Here is a 17,687-nt window from a genome sequence, read left to right as displayed (position 1 = left end):
GGTCAGGCTGGACCCTGCTCCCAGGTGCTGATGGAGAGTCACCCCTTCCAGAGCTGTGCCAGGGGAAGGAGCCGGCAGGAAGTGTGGGGAGGAGCCTATGTGGGGAGTGGCCTGTTGGAGGGAGCACACTCACAGCACTAGGCCAGCAGCAGGAAATCCTCAAGCTCCGGTCACTGCAAGTCGCTGGGAGCTACGGTGGGCCTGGAAAGGTAGGCGCTCTCTAGGGGGCATTGGGCACGGGGCAGGAGAGGACTTTCTGGGCACCCCTGAGGCTGGTTCAGTGGCTCTGAGGCTCCTGTCCCATGGGTTGCCTGCCGGCTCCTTCCCAGCAGTGTCCACACCCTCTGCTTTGCCTCCCGCAGGCCCACCCTGAGCTTAATCAGACCTCAGCTTGGTCCTCTCCATAGGCTAAGACCCTCCCTTCTCTGCAGGAAGCTACCCTGGCCCCTCCAACCAGTCACTCCTGTATCAGGGCAGCAGTGGGCAGAGGGCTCTAGTGGGACTGGAACTTGCACTTAGTTTCTCTTTCTCTTTCAGATGTTGGGGGTTATGAGGAAGGCCGCGAGTCCTGGCCCTGAGCCTAGTCCTGCGGGTGGGGCTCCTGGACCTGAGGAGCCCTGACCAGGGACATGCAGCCTCTGCCAGGCTGGGGGCTTCCCTGGTGGAGCCAGGAGCCTACAGCCAATGCCCTGAAGCTGGTGAGTCCCCAAGCTCTTCTCTGTCCCCATGACGTCCAAACCCCTCCTGCCCCAAAGTCACCCCCAGCTGTGTCCCCTCCCCTGGCCGCTGCACTTGGCCATGTCTGGGTCCCAAGCTCACATGGGCCCTTGTGTCCCAGATGTTCAGCTTCCTGGAGCTGACCCAGGTCTCTGGGCACTGCCCTTGTCCTGGGGTTGGGGGCAGGGTGAGCCCCGAGGGGATGGGTACTTCCCGGGCTCTTGGCAGCCGAGTGAGCTGTGTCTTTGTGTGGGCCCTGGAGCAAGTGGAGCTGATCTCCCCCCAAGCTCTTCTGCTGAGAAGCACCATGTGTGTTCAGGGCAGATAGATAGAGTCCAAGGGCTGGGCGAGGACTGGCTGGGCAGATAGAGTCCAAGGGCTAGGCGGGGACTGGCTTCCTGTTAGGGTGGCTTTCCTGCCTGCCCAGATGGGTAAGCCCAAGGTCCTAGCAGGGCCACTCTCTCCCAGGCCCTGACCAGCCTGTCTGCCCACCCCAGGGTGTGACTTCCCCGGGGGCAGCAGGCCTAGCCCAGCCCAGCAGTGAGGTTGGCAGGGTGTCTGTCCAGTGGGACCCGTGGCTCCTCAGGGAGGTGTGGGGCTCTTGGGGTCCCACACTGTCAGGCAGGGGAATGGAGGCTGGAAGAGTGTTCAATTCCATTCCACTTGAGGCTGCGAGGGTCTCTCAAGGTCTTTCCCTGAGCCCTGCCAGGGCCACCCAGCCCTAGGGTGCTGTTTCCCCACTCCACAGAGGGATATCCAGGACATGCACAGCCTGGGGGAGCCCATGGGGCAGCATGGCAGTGGGGCAGCTCCTCTCCAATGCCCGTCCCCTTCCTGCAGGCCCTGTGTCTCCTTCTCCTGGGATCCTCTCCGTGTGCCCTTGCCCAGTTCCCGTGCAGAGAGGAGGAGTACCCTGTGGGCACCGAATGCTGCCCCAAGTGCAGCCCAGGTAGGAGCAGCCCTGAGCCCAGCTCCCTGAGCCTCTGTCCTCTGCCACACTGAGGGTGGCAAGAGACCCCTGGCCCAGGGGCATAGACAGTAGGGGCAGTCCTCTGCAGCCTGGCTCCTCAGACCGTGGGATTCTCGCTGCTCTACCACCCAAGTATGGCCCTGGGGGACAGAGCTGGCCTGGATGGCTGCAGGCTGAGGCTTCGAGGGGGACAGGACCACAGCCAGGTGAGGTGTCCCAGGAGGCTCCATGTTCTGCCAGGACTCCCAACCTGCTCCCACGCAGGCCCAGCCTTGGATTGGAAGAGCTGGGGTCAGCGTGTTCCCCGGGGAGCAGCTCAGTGTCCCAGGGTCCTGATGGTTGGTGTCACACCTGCTTGGGGCTCAGGTGGGTGTGAGGGGTGGGCTCCCGCCTGGCCCTCTGTGGCTGAGAAGCTGTGGACACCCTGGGCTGCAGGTTACCACGTGAAGCAAGCCTGCAGTGAGCTGACAGGCACAGTGTGCATACCCTGCCCCCCGGAGACCTACACCGCCCACCCCAACGGCCTGAGCCAGTGTCTGCCTTGCAGAGTCTGTGACCCAGGTAGGAGCCGAGCAGCTGCCTGCCCCATCACACCCACCTCCATGGGTTCTCCCTGCAGGAGCTGCCTGCAAGGGACCCTGGGGCCCGTGTCCCCCTTGTCATGCCACCTGGGCCTCCCTGAGCTCAGGCTCTGGCCCTTCATGAGGGCACCACCAGCCGGGGGCAAACCCCCACCTGGCCATGGGCCAGCCTGCCTCCATCAGTGAGGCGTTCTCAGGGTCACGTCCCCAACTCCTCATCCCTGGGGTCCCATCTGCACAGCCATGCGCCCTGGGTCTGTCTTCTTCCTGGGCCTTCTGTGTCCAGCACCTCAGATACTGGCAGCTTTCTGGGCTGAGGCAGAGTTGGGGCCCCGAGTGCTCCTTATCCCCAGCCCTCCCCGGGCCTGGGGCCGAGCCCCTAGCCCACCGGAGCTGTCCAGTTCCACCCTCCCATTGGAAAGGACACTCCTTGGCCCCGGCAGCTTCCCGCTCTCAGAGGCTCTCTTGGGTTCCAGCCTTGGGCTTGGACACCAGGCAGAAGTGCTCCAGCACGCAGGACACGGTGTGCGGCTGTCGCCAAGGCTACTTCTGCGAGGCCGAGGACAGGGACCACTGTATCATGTGCTTTCCCCACACCATCTGCCACCCTGGCCAGAGGGTTCAGAGGAGAGGTGAGCCAGCCGGAGGTGTCTACCCCAAACTCACCTTCATTCCCAGCGACCCTGCTGCCTGAGCCCCTGATGCCCTGGACATCATGGCCAGCTTGGGGGTCTTTAAAGGGACAGAAATCTTGGCCAGACCAGGCCCAACCCTCCCAGCCCTGCCCTGGCAGCAAGAAAGGAGGGAAGCCCTGCAGCAGGGGAGAGCAGAGCGGGGAAGTGGGCCCTGGTGGCTTCACCTCGTGGTCAGGCCCTGAGTCCTCCCACTTCTCTCACACACCAGGCGGGGAGCCCAGGTGGACGGGGTGGCCTGTGGTCAGTGCACTATTCTCCCTGAGTGTGAAGTGTGACCCCCAGGTCCCGCCCAGGGCCTGACCAGGGCACCACCCATATCACTTATGGAAGGAAGGCCCAGGGGACCCTGGCATCCGATTCCCTGCCTCTGGATGGAGGCAACGTCCAGGACAGTTCCAAACACCATCCCCGCTATAGCCCAGTCCTTCAGGAAATGGAAGGTCCCAGAAGAGACAGACCCCAGGCCCCGCCCCCGGGAAGCCCAGTTTCCGCCTGGCCTGGAGCCCATGGCCCCTCTGCCCCTCCCTCTCCACCCCCAGGTACAGACAGCCAGGACACAGTGTGTGCCAACTGCTCACTGGGGACCTTCTCACCCAACGGGACCCTGGAGCAATGTCTTCCCTGGACCACGTAGGTGATCCCAGGGGCCTCGGCTTTGCCCAGGGAGAAGGGGCCCCTCCAACTCCCCCGGGAAACGAGGGCCCTGTCCCCGCAGGCAGTGCCTCATGTCCCGCACTGGGTGGGACCTCTGTCACCAGCAGAGCAGCTAGGGGCCTGCACCCCACAAACAGGCCACGTGAGCCTGGAACGCAGCCTCGGAACAGCTGCGTTGTTGGGTCCTCATCTGGCAGCCATGCTGACCTGGCTCCTGCAGGTGCAGGTGGGTCCTGCCTGGAGCAGCCCAGCAGAGATGCTGCTCACCATCCACCTCTGGGGGCCTGGGTCTCGGGTGTCCAGATCGGGGGGCTGCCTGCACTTCTGTAAGGAGCAGTTCTCAAAGTGAGGACCCCACTGCTCCTGAGCCAAGTCCCAGGCCCCGGTACTGACCTTAGTCCTCGGGGTCCCTGTGGTGAGGTCTGAGTGCCCCAGGGAGGGAGCAGGCCCTGCCCATCCGACACTCGCTCACCCCCAGGGCTGTCTTTTCCTTCCCAGCTCAGGCTCCCTCCCTGGTCTCTCTCCCTCTATCTCCCCAAAGGGCTTGGGAGTGTGGGACAAACCTAAGGTCCCAGTCTAGAGCTGCCACCCACAGAGCTGCCCTGAGCCACCCAGAGCAGGACCCTCCGGGGGTCTGAGGGCCTCGGCTGACATACTGCTGTCCCCTAGGTGCAGGGGACCTTTTGCCATGGAAGCCGAGCGGGGGACCAGCAGCAGGGACGTCTCCTGCTCCCTGTCCTGGTGGGTCTATGTCTTTGTGTCCGTCCTCCCGCTCTCCGTGGGGATCGCCCTGGTGACGTGGGCGAGGAGAAAAGGGCTGTGTGGTAAGCAGTGTTGCTCTCCCTGTCAGGGTTAGGGCTCCAGCGGGGGCTGCTCAGGGACGCCACAACTGTGTCCCCACAAGCCCTGGGTGGCAGCCACCAGGACATCCCCGGGATTCTTGGCTCTTTTCCGAGGCAGCGTTAGCAGTGGGGGCTGGGTTTCCTGCTTTGCCCAGGGCCCAGGTGTCAGGCGGCTTCCCTGTGGGGACCCAAGGGTCCTACCTGCTGCCTACTGGAGCAGGGGCCTAGCCCCCATCTGCCTGTGGGGCCTGTGGGGAGGGAGAGCCTGGGGCCGGGGGTTGGTGGCTGGCCACCAAGGACAAGGCTGTGTCCCCACTGGGCAGCCCAGGCGTCGTCCACCTACTCACAAGCCCTTGGCCAGCGTTCCACTCTCCTCCTTGGTTGTGCCAGGCTCAGCGCAGAGTGTGCAGCCCTGTGCACAGTCCAGGGGAGCAGGCGCCCCACAGAAAGCCAAGGGGCCAGGTGGGCCACACCCTCGGGCTTGGGGTCAGACATCTGTGTCTCACCCCTGGGCCTCTCAGGTGCAGGACCATATGGGAGCCTCAGGCACTGAGGCAGGCCAGGAGTGGCTGGTCCCCCTTCTCAGCCCAACCCAGGGGCTCTGCTCCTGGGAACGGGGCCTCCTCTGTGAAGTGCTGTCCTGCTGTCAGGGTGATGGTGGGACTGCAGCGAGCCATGGCCTGGGGTGTCCCAGGCGTGGTAGACAACTTTTTCTCTGTTGTGACCCAAAGATCTCACAAGAACTATTTTTGAGGGAGAAAAGCTTATTTGGGGCTCATGGTTTCAGAGGTCTCAGAACACAGGTGGCTGACTCCACAGCTCTGGGTCCAAAGTGAGCCATGGCAGAAAGTGTGGGGGAGGGAAGCAGCTCTGGACATGGAACCAGGGAGCAGAACCAAGCTCACCAGGAACAGCACCCCTGCCCACCCCTCCTGCATTGAACCCTTATCCCTGAACCGATGCTCTGATCAGCGTCCATCACCCATCTTACCTCTGAACACTCCTGAATGGTCTCCCATATGGGCTTTGGGGGCGACCTCCCGTCTAAGCTGTAGCATCAGGCCAGGGCCTGTTTTTCCTGTGTTGGACCCGGGAATGAGGCCTGGTAAGGAGCTACGTCCCTGGGCCATCTCACCTTGTCTCAGAGAAGGTCATTCTCTGGGGAAAGGCCACAGAGCAAGAGGCCCAAGATCTGGCTGCCACCAGGTTCTGTGGGCCTGTGGGCCCTGGTGGGGGCTCTGGCCCCTCCTGATGGTGTCTTTGTATTACAGGCTCTGAGCCCAGCGAGATGGTTGTGCTGCAGGTATCAAGGCTCACCCGACCCTGGGGCTGGTGCTCTAGGATGGTGGAGGGTGGGAGGGGTCTCCCAGCTGGTCAATGGCCCTGGGTCCTTATCTTGCAGCCATGTTGATCCCTTGAATGGACTTGGGTGCCCCTGGGAACCAGGAGGCTGGGGGTGGGGCCCTGAAGGCAGGTCTTCACCCTGCCTCATTCCTTGCAGCATCAAGTAGAGGAGGAAGCCGGTGAGTCTGCAGTCACCCAGGCTCCAAAAGTCACCACGGTGGCGGAGGAGGAGACAGCACCGGTGTTGAGGGCCATGGGCCCCCATCGATGAGCCACAGGGCTGGGAACCAGGTGACTCAACCTACCGGAAGCGGACGCATACCTGGCATGAGTGCGGCACCTGCCCTAGGCTAGCTCCAGCTGCAGCAGCAGAAAAGACAGGGCTCTGGCTCAGGGCACTCAGGGATGTCACAGCTGTCCCCATCCATCAAAGGGGGTCCAGAGCCCCCCAGCAGCCCTGGCGCAGCTTCCTGCAGAGACCCAGCACCATGAGGACACAGTGAGGCTGCCTCTGGCTCCAGCCCTCCCAGCCTCAGACTGCTCATTTGGAAGGTGTCTGTGGACGCCATCTCACGGGGCTGGGACTGCCAAGAGTGTGGCATTAGTGACTATTCCAGTTTGGGATGATTTTGTAAGTGGTTTCTGTCCTCTTGCTTTTGTCATAAAATACATATTCTGGTTAGATGCCGCGCCACTGTGTGAATCTTGCTGAGCACTGGACTCCCCTGCCGCACGCGGTGGCAGCAGCACCTCGTCACTGTCCCAGCATCCTGCTTTTCCCTCAGGGAGTGGCAGGAGGGATGGCAGGATGTCTCTTCCCCTCTGCACTGACACTGCTCACCTGCCCCCCAGGGTTCAAGTCCGTGGCTCGCATCGCAGCATTCCTTCGCCGTGTCCCCACCCCTCAGTGACAAGGTCCCTAAGTTCCAGTTCAGCAGGGTGCTCGGGCTTTTCTTGCTCTTTCCCTGCCTCAGTCCTGGATCAGTCACGCCTCCAAAGAGCCTTGGTTGCTTCCTGAAGAACGGAGTGTCAGACCAACCCCAGGAGCCACAATGACGGGCCAGCCAGCTTCCAGGGTGTCAGGGGGACAGACCTAGGATCACTCCCCTGCACGTGTGTGGCAGATACTGATGTGTGCGTGCAGACCAGGAGCCAGGTGTGCGGGTGTGTGCGTGCGGGTGCACCGAGAGGTGTAAGCTGAGGTCCACGCGGGTCTCTGGCTCTGCTTGCTGTTAAGGTCTGTAAACAAGTCAGGATGGCGCCTGGCATTTTGCAGAGGGAGTGGTTTGTGAAGTGACGCCAGGGAGCCATTCAGTGTGGAGATTCCCTATTGGTTGACTGCTGTATCTAGTTTATGTTAATTAAGATAAGCTGTGTGGAATGTATGTATACCCCTCCTGTCCTACAATAAGCTCCCACTCCTGCTGTATCAATCTACACAAGTTGCTCTCACCCGCCCCCCCGCTTGGCCGGCCCCTCTGCCTGTGCAGCGCCTGCTGATGGACAGCTGGCTCCTCCATCCAGAGCCCCTTGCAGGGCGACCCAGGCTCAGAGCTGCTGCCTGCCCGCGGGTTCCGGGAGCTCGTGGCCTCCTTTCTTTAGCTCCATGTTCAGCCCAGGTGTGCAGAGAGGGATGTGGGCTGCTTTTTATTTCCTCTCCCTTTTATTTTTTTTGGTGTGGTCATTTTTTTTCATGTGAAATATAATTTCCTTCATTATTTGAGTTTCAATTCTGTTTTGCAGAATTTATACCCTATTCTTGTGGATTCTCTCTGTATCTGACTACCCATTTTTTAAATCTGTGGAACATTAATAAAGACTTAAATGTTAATGTCAGTGGCCCAGGCAGTGACAGTGGTCCTGTCAGTGACAGAGAGGCAGAGAGTGGCAGATTGTGGAAGAATATGCCATCAGCGAGAATCCCATTCTGAATATCTGCTGTGGGTAGACTGGGCAGGCGTGAGGGAGACCGCATTACCACAGAGACACCACCACCAGGAGTCCACAGGCACAAGGAGGGACTTTCACTACCATAGGGGGGCTCAATCCACCAGAAAGCCACATCCACTGTGGGGACCCCGCCTGACCTCAGGCTGCTGCCCTAGGTGTCTTGGCCACTGTGGCCTCTGAGCACCTGGCCTGCATTCCCCGGATGATTTCCTAGCAAGCTCTAAAGGGCAGGCCATGGGAGTGGGACGTGGGCTATCGTGCAGCCGTGGTCCAGAGGGGGGCCTGCCGACCTGCACGTGGGCTTGAGATAAGCCACGGACCTTTGGGCTGGGTGACACCCCCTCCTTCTGACCCAATCATGGGACAGACCCTTCTTCTGCTGCCAAGCTACTTTGTCCCTAAGTCCCCAGTAAATCTCATTCGGCACAGAGCAGACTGTCTGCCTCTGTTGGGTCCCCCAGCCCTGGGGCACGGAAGGGCCCTTCTGGACTGGCCGTTCTGGATTATCACCCAACGGCAAAGCTCCAGATTAACTGAGCAGCACCACATGACGGAACAGAAGGGCACTCCACCCACGGCTCTCAGGTTGGCAGAAGGAGCAGGCCAAAGACCTCAAGCACAGAGGTGACTTAGCCCTGACACAGTAGCAGAACATGCTCTTTCCAGGGCCCATGGAGCTCGATCCAGAGCATCGCTGTGAGCTGAGATGTGGCGAGCCGTGGGGGACGATGCTCACAGCAGCTGGCCAGAGCACCTGAGGCTGCTGGAGGGCTTCGTGGAGGTACATCCTGGAGCCCCCTGGCCTTTCCCAGAGGTGTCTCCTCAAGGGCCACACCTACCTGGGCTGTGTGAGGGTCTATGGGAACAGCACGGTGGCAGGACGCCTGTCTAAAGAAGATGGTTTTATTCTGCTATTTTAATTTCAGACAGCTTCTTCACCCTGGGGAGAGTGCCCTCCCCAGAGAGGCAGGTCCTGCATTGGGCAACGAGGGACAGTCCCTGCCCCCCAGAGTCCACTGAAATGTCTCACACTGTTGGTCCTCAGCCCACTCACCCTGCCTCACCTGGCCTTGCCCAAGCGGCTCCTCACATCCTCTGCCTCCTACAGACCCCCGGTGCTTCCCCACATGGCCCTTTGTGGCACGGGTCACTCCCTCCTCCAGGGACCTGAAACCAGCCAGCTTCTCAGTGGTGGAGGGGAGGGGGGTTCAGTCTGCTGGCCTTGCTACAATCTGCTGGTGAACTGTGCCGTGGAAAACAGGCCACTGGACAGAAGTGGGTGTCTGACCAGGGAGGGCCCTTGGAGGGACAGGGCCTGGTGGGACCTCAGTGCCAGGTTCTGGTGCCCTGAAGAGGAGACACTGAGGTGGAGACCAGGGCGGGGGGGGGGCTGCTGGATGGGGAAGAGGAAGGTGCCATCCTGCCACGTGGCCTCCCGAAAACCTCAGCTGAGTCACCTTGACCCTCCTCCGCCAGTCACTGGACAGCAGCTGCTCCAGGTAGCTCGGGGTCAGCCCTGGGAGGGAACACGGCTGAGCATGGAGTGATCAGGAACCCATCTTTCAGGTCACCTGGACCCCTCTGCAGCAGACCCTCCCACCTGCGCCCCCCTGAGCACCATGCCAGGGCCGTGCCCTCAGGACACTGGGCTAGGGAAGCATGCAGAGAGGACACAGGCACCAACAGGAACTGGCCAGCCGGGAAAAATGCTGAGAGCCCAGTGTGGAGTCAGAGGAAGAAGCGGGTGGCCCTAGCTCTGCCCTGCTGGGGGCAGCCCTGGGGGCTCAGGGTCGGCTCTTAGGGCCAGGAGTCCACCAGGGAAAGATGGCTGGGAGGTGGGACCTCCAGGGCGGGGCTGTGGGTTAGGGCCCCCCCCTCATTGCCTCCATCCCACTGTTGCCCTGACCAGTCTCCCCTCCAGCTGTGGGGAAAGAGGTCTCACCTCACCTGGCAACATACAGACACGGACCAAGGCGCCCCGGTGCCCTCTCGGGGTTCCTGGGCCATGCTGGCACCATGTGGACTGCACACAGCAGGTGTCTTTGCCGCTGAGACCCTGAGCTGGGGGGGTCCACTGTTCCTAGCTCTCTGCTCCCATTCCTGGAGGGGTCTCAGGGTGAACTTGAGCCAAAAATAAGTAAAGCTGGGAGACTGTCAGGAGCAGACCTCAGCAGGATTACCAGACTGCCACCACCTACAGCCTTGCCGGGCGGACCCTCGTGTGTCCCCCACACAGAAACCCCTCCCCTCGCGCAGGCTCCGCCTCAGTGGCCCTATAGAGAGGGCGGTCGCTCAGAGGCCTCCCCGCGTCTTCTGTGGGGCAGTCTTCCCTGGCAACTGTCCATCCAGTCCCTGGTCAGCATCACCCCGGTTACTCATGCTGGTGGCTGAGGATTATTGTTTCAACGTATCTTAAGTCACCCTCCACGTTTTGCCTTCAAAAGTGTCCCCTTGCCTCAGCCTTCTGAACAGGCTGGAGCTCATTGTGACATGCGAGTTCCCGTTGCAGCACTCCATTAATCCCAGATATGGGTCATTATTCTTTGGAAAATCCTTCCTTGATTGTTATTAGGTTGAGAGAGTTTGGGCAAAAACAGGCAGTGAAGAGATAAAGAGGCGAAGACCGGGTTGAAGGATCCCAGACGCGCAGCTGTGGAGCTGTGCGCTTGGTACCCAGACGCGGCAGAGCTTGTAAGCTCTCAGGGGCGCTGGGGGGTCCAACATTCCTGCTGAACTAGTGACCGCTTCCTGGTGGGAAACTGAGCTCAGGGGCCCTGGCCATCACGGCCACTGAGGGGCTTCTTGCCCATGCAGGGAAGCAGCAGGCATGGTCCTTGTCCTGCTGCAGGGGCCACCTTGGCACAACACCTATTCTTTGGCAGGGCCTGGGCTTTGCCCCCCTGCTTGAAGCAGGCTGATGACAACCCAGATGTATTTGGACTTTATTTTTTAGGGTAGTTTGGTTTACAGTAAAACTGAGCAGAAGGTATGGAGAGTCCCCCGATGCTTGCGGTACATTTGATTTTTAACCTCCTCTTCCCAGAGGTGAAGAGGCCACAATGCCCTTTGGAAAAATACAGGCAGGACCCTGTGGGTCCACCCGCCAGTTGAGGAGCAGGGCCCTCAGGGGGATGTTGTGGATCTCCATGCTTGTGTGGGATGCACCATCACAGCGGAGGAGGAGGCACCCTGCAGGTGCACCCCCGAGGGCTATGGCAAAGAACCGGCTCTGCAGGGGATGGGTGGTACTGCTGTGAGGTTGAGATGTCTGTGGGTCTGCGTGTGGACAGTGCGTTGGATGTGGATTCAGTTTTTGATATTCATTTGGCGCAGTTTGAGTGAACTGCGAGCCCCTGACCCCATTCGGCTTTCAGAGAGTCTGACCCCAGAGGGTCAGTCCCGCAGCAGTGCTGGGGGGCAGCCCGCAGGCAGGGTGAGTGCTGAGCTGCTCTGGAGGGAATGAGGCACACTGGGTCAGGGCTGGCAGTCTGCCTGGAAAGCAATGGGGTCAGTGTGTTAGGGATTAAACCAGGGCTTTGTGCACAGGATGTCAAGCAAGTGTCCTACCCCTGAGCCACCGGTACCCCCAAGCTCACGGGCGGTGTGTGGACTGCAGGACTGGGCAAAGTCAGCTGTCCTTTACCAGGGGCTCTGGAGTCATTGCCTGAGGCTCGCTTCTCCTGGTGCACATCTCAGGCCTTGCTGGAGGGGACAGGCAGGATGGCATGGGCAGGGTCCACTTGGGACGCAGCTGCAGGCCTCAGCATCTTCTAGCCCACAGGTAAACTGGGGTCTCCGATTCCCAGGGTGTGGAGAGCATGCTCCCGGAGGCTGAGGACATACTGTGTGGTCAGCAAAGGTGGACATCAGGGTCTGAGACTCAGACAAGGTACAGGGGGCCCATCCAATGTGACTCAGCAGGACCTGTCTTGGGTCCAGAGATCCCCACCCCATCAGTGACCCTTCCTCAGGCACATGTACGCATCTGGGTCCTGGGCAGACCTTTCCCAGTGTTTGCAGAACTCGGGGCAAGAGCAGAGAGGTGACATTTGGGGAGGCAGGAAGCCGTGTACAGCAACCAAAGAAAAGGAAGCCAAACCACAGTGTGAGGCAAACGTGGGAAGATAGCTCACCCTGTTCACAGAAAAGCAGATGAGGACTTCCTGTTGCACTGGGACCCAACGTATTCATTTGTTTATTTATGGCTTCTCAGAATAAGGAAGGAGAAGAGGAGGAGATGAGACAGCATCGTTGTGACATAATGGCAACCCAGTGCCCAACGGAGCAAGATGCCAGCCATGACACTGCTGGTCCCCATGCTGTAACTGTACCCAATCACCACTATCTGTCCCCCGCCAGTGTGATGGTGTTAGGAGGGGCCTCTGGAACTAATGGGATCACTGCCTTTACCTCAGAGAGACTCTTCACCCTCTGTCCACCTGGGAGGGGCCGTCTGTGAACCAGACACAGGCCCTCACCAGACACCGAATCTGCTGGCACCTTGACCTTGAATCTTGCAGCCTCCAGAATCGAGGAGGAAAGTGTCTGTTGCTTATAAGGCACCCCAACTATGCTCAGGGTGAGCGCCAGGAACGGGCTCAGGGCCGGCCACCTGAGACCACTCTTGTCAAACATCCGACAGCGGGCAGACTGGGCTGTCATTCCAGTGTGAGCTCATCCTGAAGGGTCACTTGTCTGAGGGCCCTCTTGGGTCTCCACACACTGCTGAGGGTGTCAATAATGGAAAGCCCTCAACACTGTCCACCCAGCAGCTGCTCAGCGTTGAGTTTGTCCTGAAAACCCTCGAGGGGAAGAGCAGCAAGCTCAATGCAGTTCCAGAGACACTGGACTCCCCCAGCTCAGGGCCCCCCAGCAGCAAGGATGCCCACCGTGTGCGCAGCCCCACCTGGCCCTGGAACGTGGGGACGACACACAATGGCCCATGTGATCGGCACTGCCGTGAGGAGTCGAGTCCCCTGTCTCCGACCAGGAGTCGTGGGTCTCCTGCCAGCATCCGTGCCACAGCCGGCCAGCTTACTCTTAGACCTGACACCCTCCGAGACACACAGCGAGCTCTGGCTAGCAGCCCATGAGCAGAAGTGACCTGCCGCAGATCTGCGTGGCTGTAAGAGCCATGACATGACCTCTGTCTCCTGCCCTCACCTGCCTGTCAGGAGATTGGCACGTTCCAGACGGCCACCGCCGACTCAGCCTGGGTCCCAGAATGAGGGTGGCGTGAAGAACACAGCCACACTGTGCCAACAGGACACATAAGCAGGGGTCAAACACAGCTGATCGGCTGGGGCTTGGGGCTCATTTGTACCTGCAGCAAACACAGCAAAGCTGACCAGCAAGCTGTGGATGGACGGAGTCTATAAACAGACGGTAGGAGCTGTCCTTGAGGATGGCTGCCCTGCTCAGATAAAGGCAAATGCATCTGTAGGTTTACCTCCAGTTTTGTGTCACATAAGAATGGAGTTCAGGACATGGCCCTCCAGCATACGCAGAAGACTGTTCTGACCCCCTTTCTGTTTCTTAAAAGCAGAAAATGAGACTAGGGCTGTGGCTCAGTGGCAGAGCACTTGCTTTGCATGCACCAGTCCCCAGCTCTGAAGCGCCAGGTCCTGGCGCTCACCTAAAAAGGAAAACAAGAAACCAAACAGAAGGAGAGTTTGCTATGTGAAGTTCCTCCCTCCCCCGCCCACTGGAAGTAAAAGCAACATCCTTATCTTCATTCAATGAGAAGCTGCAGCCATCGAAAGAATTCTGCACTGGCTTTGTTAAAACAACTGCTTTCTGGCCTGTAATCCCAGCTCAGGAGGCTGAGGCAAGAGGATCGCAAGTTCGTGCCAGCCTCATTGGGCAATTTATAGAGGCCCTAAGAAACTTAGCCAGACCCTGATTCAAAAGCAAGCAAACCCTCTGACCTTCTCCCTACCCTCAATTTAGTTAACCTCTTCCTAACTTCCTATTCTTTGTCTAGTGAAGTGAAGAAGACCGGCTTCTAACTGCTTCTTTGTGTTCTTTATTTCCTTGGGAGGGAGGATTCCTGTGCCCAGGCTCCAAGTCCACTCACCTGCTCTGCGCTCCCCGTCCTCGGCCCCGCCCCCACTCTGCCCCGCCTCCCCACCCTCCACCTCCCCGCCCTCCTCTCCTCCTCCCCGCCCCGCCCTCCACCTCCCCGCCCTTGGCTCCGCCTCCCCGCCCCGCCCTCCACCTCCCCGCCCTCCACCTCCCCGCCCTTGGCTCCGCCTCCCCGCCCCGCCCTCCACCTCCCCCGGCTCCGCCCTCCTCTCCACCTCCCCCGGCCCCGCCCTCCACCTCCGCGCCCTCCTCTCCGCCTCCCCGCCCCGCCCTCCACCTCCCTGCCCTTGGCTCCGCCTCCCCGCCCCGCCCTCCACCTCCCTGCCCTTGGCTCCGCCTCCCCGCCCCGCCCTCCACCTCCCCCGGCTCCGCCCTCCTCTCCACCTCCCCTCCCTTGGCTCCGCCTCCCCGCCCTTCTCCCCGCGGTCCCACCCCATCCCCGCCCCCACAGGGCCGCGCCTCTGCTCTCTGCGCAGGCGCACCGAGTGTGGCAGACTGACAAGCTCCGCCATTGGTCGCCATTGGTCAGCGGGCTTATGCATATGTAAACGAAGTGATCCAGTCCCGACCAGGCTTCGGCTTTGGGCCCGGAACCAGGGGCGGTGCTAGGGGCGGTGCTAGGGGCGGTCCGGGCAGAACCGGGTCGCAGGGCGGAGGCGGTACCGGGACCCGGCGCTCTACCCTAGGCGCAGCCGCCGTGGGAGAGGATCGCGGCGCCAGGACCTGGCGCTTCGGAGCTCGGCCGTGGCCATGAGTCCTGTGGACCTTTCCCGCGTGGGCGCTTGTGTCCTGAAACACGCAGTGACTGGGGAGGTGAGCGTGGGGCAGTGGGCGTCGGATCCTGCCGCGGAACCCCGTTCCTGCTGCGCGCCCTGGCAGCGCTCGAGGCTGCGGGTGGGGGTCTTTTGGGGGCGCTGGCTGGGCGTGGCGGGGCGTGGGGGTGGGCGTCGGTCCGGCGCTTCTTGACCTTACGGCCCCGCAGGCGGTGGAGCTGCGGAGCCTGTGGCAGGAGCAGGCGTGCGTGGTGGCCGGGCTGCGGCGCTTCGGCTGCATGGTGTGCCGCTGGATCGCCCGGGACCTCAGCAACCTCCAGGGTGTCTTGGACCAGCATGGCGTGCGCCTGCTGGGCGTCGGGCCGGAGACCCTGGGCCTACAGGAGTTCCTGGACGGTGGTTACTTTTCCGGAGGTGCGACCCTTCCCCAACTCTGGGCGTTTGGCTGTCGCTCTGCCCAGCCCTGGCCTGGAGGTGCTCTCGTGTCGGAGTCCTCCTACTCCTGCGGCATCCTGGTCCCCCCGGTTGTGCCCTTGCATTCCTGGCCTTCCGATTCCACCGGTCACTTCTTTATCTCAGTCCCTCTTCTCAACAATGGGGACACTCACCTTACCTTGGCCCTCCTGAGCCAGGATGGATGAGCTGGGCACGGTAATTGGTCAGGAGACAGGACAGGAGGCAAGAGGGTGAACCTGAGTGGACCAGCATGGGGCCTGGGACACGCACCTGTGCTTTCCTTTCCAGAGCTTTACCTGGATGAGAGCAAGCAGTTTTACAAGGAGCTGGGCTTTAAGCGGTAAGTGTGTTGGGGTCCAGGGGTCCAGGGCGTGCATTATTATTCCTGCTGCCCTCTACTGGCTCTGCCCTCAGTAGGCTGGCTGTGTTGGCACTGGCGGCTCCAGCCAGCTCCTCCGTCAGCCTGTTTCTGGGGTGTTACTTGTTCTGTAAAAGGCTTCTCACCTGGGCCTGCCTTTAGCAGGCTGCAGTGTCCAGACTGCCAGAGAGGGTTTTGGAGTCCAGTGCCTCCATCAGGGGCCATCCCAGCCTTCTGGTGCCACAGGCTGCCTGCCTGCCCTGATTGGCAGGGCCAGCTGAGCAGATCGTTGGGCATGCTCAACTTGGGGCCTGGTCCCCACACTTCACACCCTTGGTGGGGCTCCAGGCCATCTGTCCCCAGGCTGGGTGTCCTAGGGCTCCAGTAGCTGCTCCTGGCTGGGGTGGTTGCTGATCTGATTGCCTTGTGCCGTCTCTGAGCCTCTAGTGAGATGAGTGGGCAGGGCAGAGCTTGAGCCAGAGCTGGGCTGTGCATCTGCTGGAGGGCCGGAGGGTGGGCTCTGGAGCTCGGGCTCCACCAGAGTCTGGGCTAGCAGGCTGTGTGTTTGCAGGTACAATAGCTTGAGCATCCTTCCAGCTGCTCTGGGGAAGCCTGTGCGGGAGGTCGCTGCCAAGGTACTGTGATGGCCAAGGTCAGCAGGAGTAGGGACAGTTCCTCCCTCTAGGACTGACTTCAGCCTGTTCTTTTCCCTCCAGGCCAGGGCTGTTGGCATCCAGGGGAACCTGTCTGGAGACCTGCTGCAGAGTGGAGGGCTGCTGGTAGTCAGCAAAGGTGGGCTCGGGGGGCTCCAGGCCACGCTGTCAGTGGGCAGGCCTGGGGAACTGGGTGACTGTTTTTGGCTTTCCATCTACCCCAGTTCCTCCCCGTGGCGTGTTCTGGCCCTCAGTGTTGGCTTGGCAGGGTGGGCTGTGGGCAGAACAGCTTTCTTGTCTAACTAGGGGGAGGTTGTGACTGGCCAGGGTTGCCAGGGTCAGCTGGTCTCCTGTCACATGAGTGCAAGGTTCAGGTGGCCTCCCAGTGTGTCCTGACCATCTGTCTGCTTTTATAGGTGGTGACAAAGTTCTGCTGCATTTTGTCCAGAAGTCCCCAGGTGATTATGTCCCCCAGGAGAGCATCCTGCAGGCTCTGGGCATCTCTGCAGAGACCTTCACCAGCGAACCCCCTCAGGTGAGCCGAGGCCTGCCTGCTGCACACAGCACACCCCTCCTCTGGGACAGCACTGGCATGGCCAAGTGCTGAGCTGCAGCCTCTGGGGATTTGTTTTTTCCTGCTCATGGTATCCCAGGATCTATGTCATTGTGACCCCACTTGCAGAAGGGATCAGAGTGTAAGGGACTGAGGGGCAGTATGACTAGGTGGACAGGCATATCTGGACCCACCCCTATGGGTGGTGGCTCTAGGGCGGAGAAAGGGCTCTTTTTTGAGCCTTGGAGGCTGGGGAGGACCTGGGTGTTTCCAAGGCTCCTCTGTTGGTCATAGTGTGGTCTTGGTGGTCAGCTTCCTGTGCCCCGGGTGGAGGGGTGAGTGCTGTTCAGGTGGGTGGCCTCCTGCCTTAAGCGTGCCCCTTTCTGTATGTGGGTGGGTGAGCCCCACTGTTCTTGGCACCCGGGGAATGTGGCTGGCCTGACAGGACCCCTGCTGTCCTTGCAGTGTGACGAGGAGGTGTGTAGGAGGTGATGACCCTGAGCTCCTCTGACCTGGGAGGCGTCTGCTGCCTTGGGTGTGCTGGGAATCAAACCAGAAGAATCGTCACAGAGCTGCTGGGCTAGGGTGCTGGACTGTTCTGCTCCTCGGGCAAAAACAAGCCATTAAAACTGCAGCTCCTAGGTCAGCCCGTTCCTGCACTGGCTCTGCACCTGTGTCCTCTGTGGCCCCCACCTCCCTCTGGACTGGAGAGGCAGTCCCCGAGGAGCCAGGGTATCATCTTCCCACCATGCAGGTCCTTGCCCTTTGGAGGGGACACGTCCTGCAGTCTGCAGACTTCAGGCCCCTGGCCCATGTGGCCCTGAGGACAGCCCTTGCTGTCCTATCATTTCCTCCCCGGGTGGCCTCATGCGCTAACCCACCTCTGACTGAGGATGGAAGTAGGCCAAGGGTGGGGAGAGGAGGGTTTGGTCAGGCTCTGGCCCCAGGCAGTGCTTGTTTCTGAGGGTCTCCTGTGGATAGCTGGGTTTTCAGGGTGGAGATGGTAGTCGGGTGGACAGAGACTCGGAACTGGTGTTGTGCAGAGGCTCTCCGACTG

At 60.7% G+C, this 17,687-nt stretch overlaps 2 protein-coding genes across 2 annotated transcripts; both read left to right on the top strand.

Annotated features, from left to right (window-relative positions):
* Window positions 1-118: 118 nt before the first annotated feature.
* Tnfrsf14 (TNF receptor superfamily member 14) lies at window positions 119-7,475 on the top strand. Its single transcript, XM_076863435.2, has 9 exons — window positions 119-209; window positions 538-698; window positions 1,558-1,666; window positions 2,123-2,248; window positions 2,745-2,900; window positions 3,503-3,593; window positions 4,287-4,441; window positions 5,731-5,762; window positions 5,961-7,475. The coding sequence occupies exons 2-9, from the start codon at window positions 630-632 to the stop codon at window positions 6,072-6,074; spliced, it is 852 nt and encodes a 283-aa protein (XP_076719550.1). The 5' UTR covers window positions 119-209; window positions 538-629; the 3' UTR covers window positions 6,075-7,475.
* Window positions 7,476-14,481: 7,006 nt separating this feature from the next.
* On the top strand, window positions 14,482-17,270 carry Prxl2b (peroxiredoxin like 2B). Its single transcript, XM_076863434.1, has 7 exons — window positions 14,482-14,650; window positions 14,820-15,024; window positions 15,355-15,406; window positions 15,996-16,059; window positions 16,141-16,216; window positions 16,494-16,612; window positions 17,096-17,270. Exons 1-7 carry the CDS (start codon window positions 14,588-14,590, stop codon window positions 17,120-17,122), a joined length of 606 nt encoding a protein of 201 aa, XP_076719549.1. The 5' UTR covers window positions 14,482-14,587; the 3' UTR covers window positions 17,123-17,270.
* The last annotated feature ends 417 nt before the right edge of the window (window positions 17,271-17,687 follow it).

The sequence above is a fragment of the Callospermophilus lateralis genome, chromosome 7 (genome assembly GCF_048772815.1).
Source record: "Callospermophilus lateralis isolate mCalLat2 chromosome 7, mCalLat2.hap1, whole genome shotgun sequence".
NCBI lineage: Eukaryota > Metazoa > Chordata > Mammalia > Rodentia > Sciuridae > Callospermophilus > Callospermophilus lateralis.
Note: the sequence above shows the minus strand (reverse complement) of the source record. Positions and strands in the feature narration are given on the sequence as shown.

Coding starts and splice junctions, on each gene's coding strand:
- Tnfrsf14 (XM_076863435.2), top strand. CDS start 630: ATGCAGCCTCTGCCAGGCTGGGGGCTTCCCTGGTGGAGCCAGGAGCCT. Junction 4,442..5,730: donor GAGGAGAAAAGGGCTGTGTG/GTAAGCAGTGTT, acceptor TTTGTATTACAG/GCTCTGAGCCCAGCGAGATG. Junction 5,763..5,960: donor GCGAGATGGTTGTGCTGCAG/GTATCAAGGCTC, acceptor CATTCCTTGCAG/CATCAAGTAGAGGAGGAAGC.
- Prxl2b (XM_076863434.1), top strand. CDS start 14,588: ATGAGTCCTGTGGACCTTTCCCGCGTGGGCGCTTGTGTCCTGAAACAC. Junction 16,060..16,140: donor TGCGGGAGGTCGCTGCCAAG/GTACTGTGATGG, acceptor TTTTCCCTCCAG/GCCAGGGCTGTTGGCATCCA. Junction 16,613..17,095: donor TCACCAGCGAACCCCCTCAG/GTGAGCCGAGGC, acceptor CTGTCCTTGCAG/TGTGACGAGGAGGTGTGTAG.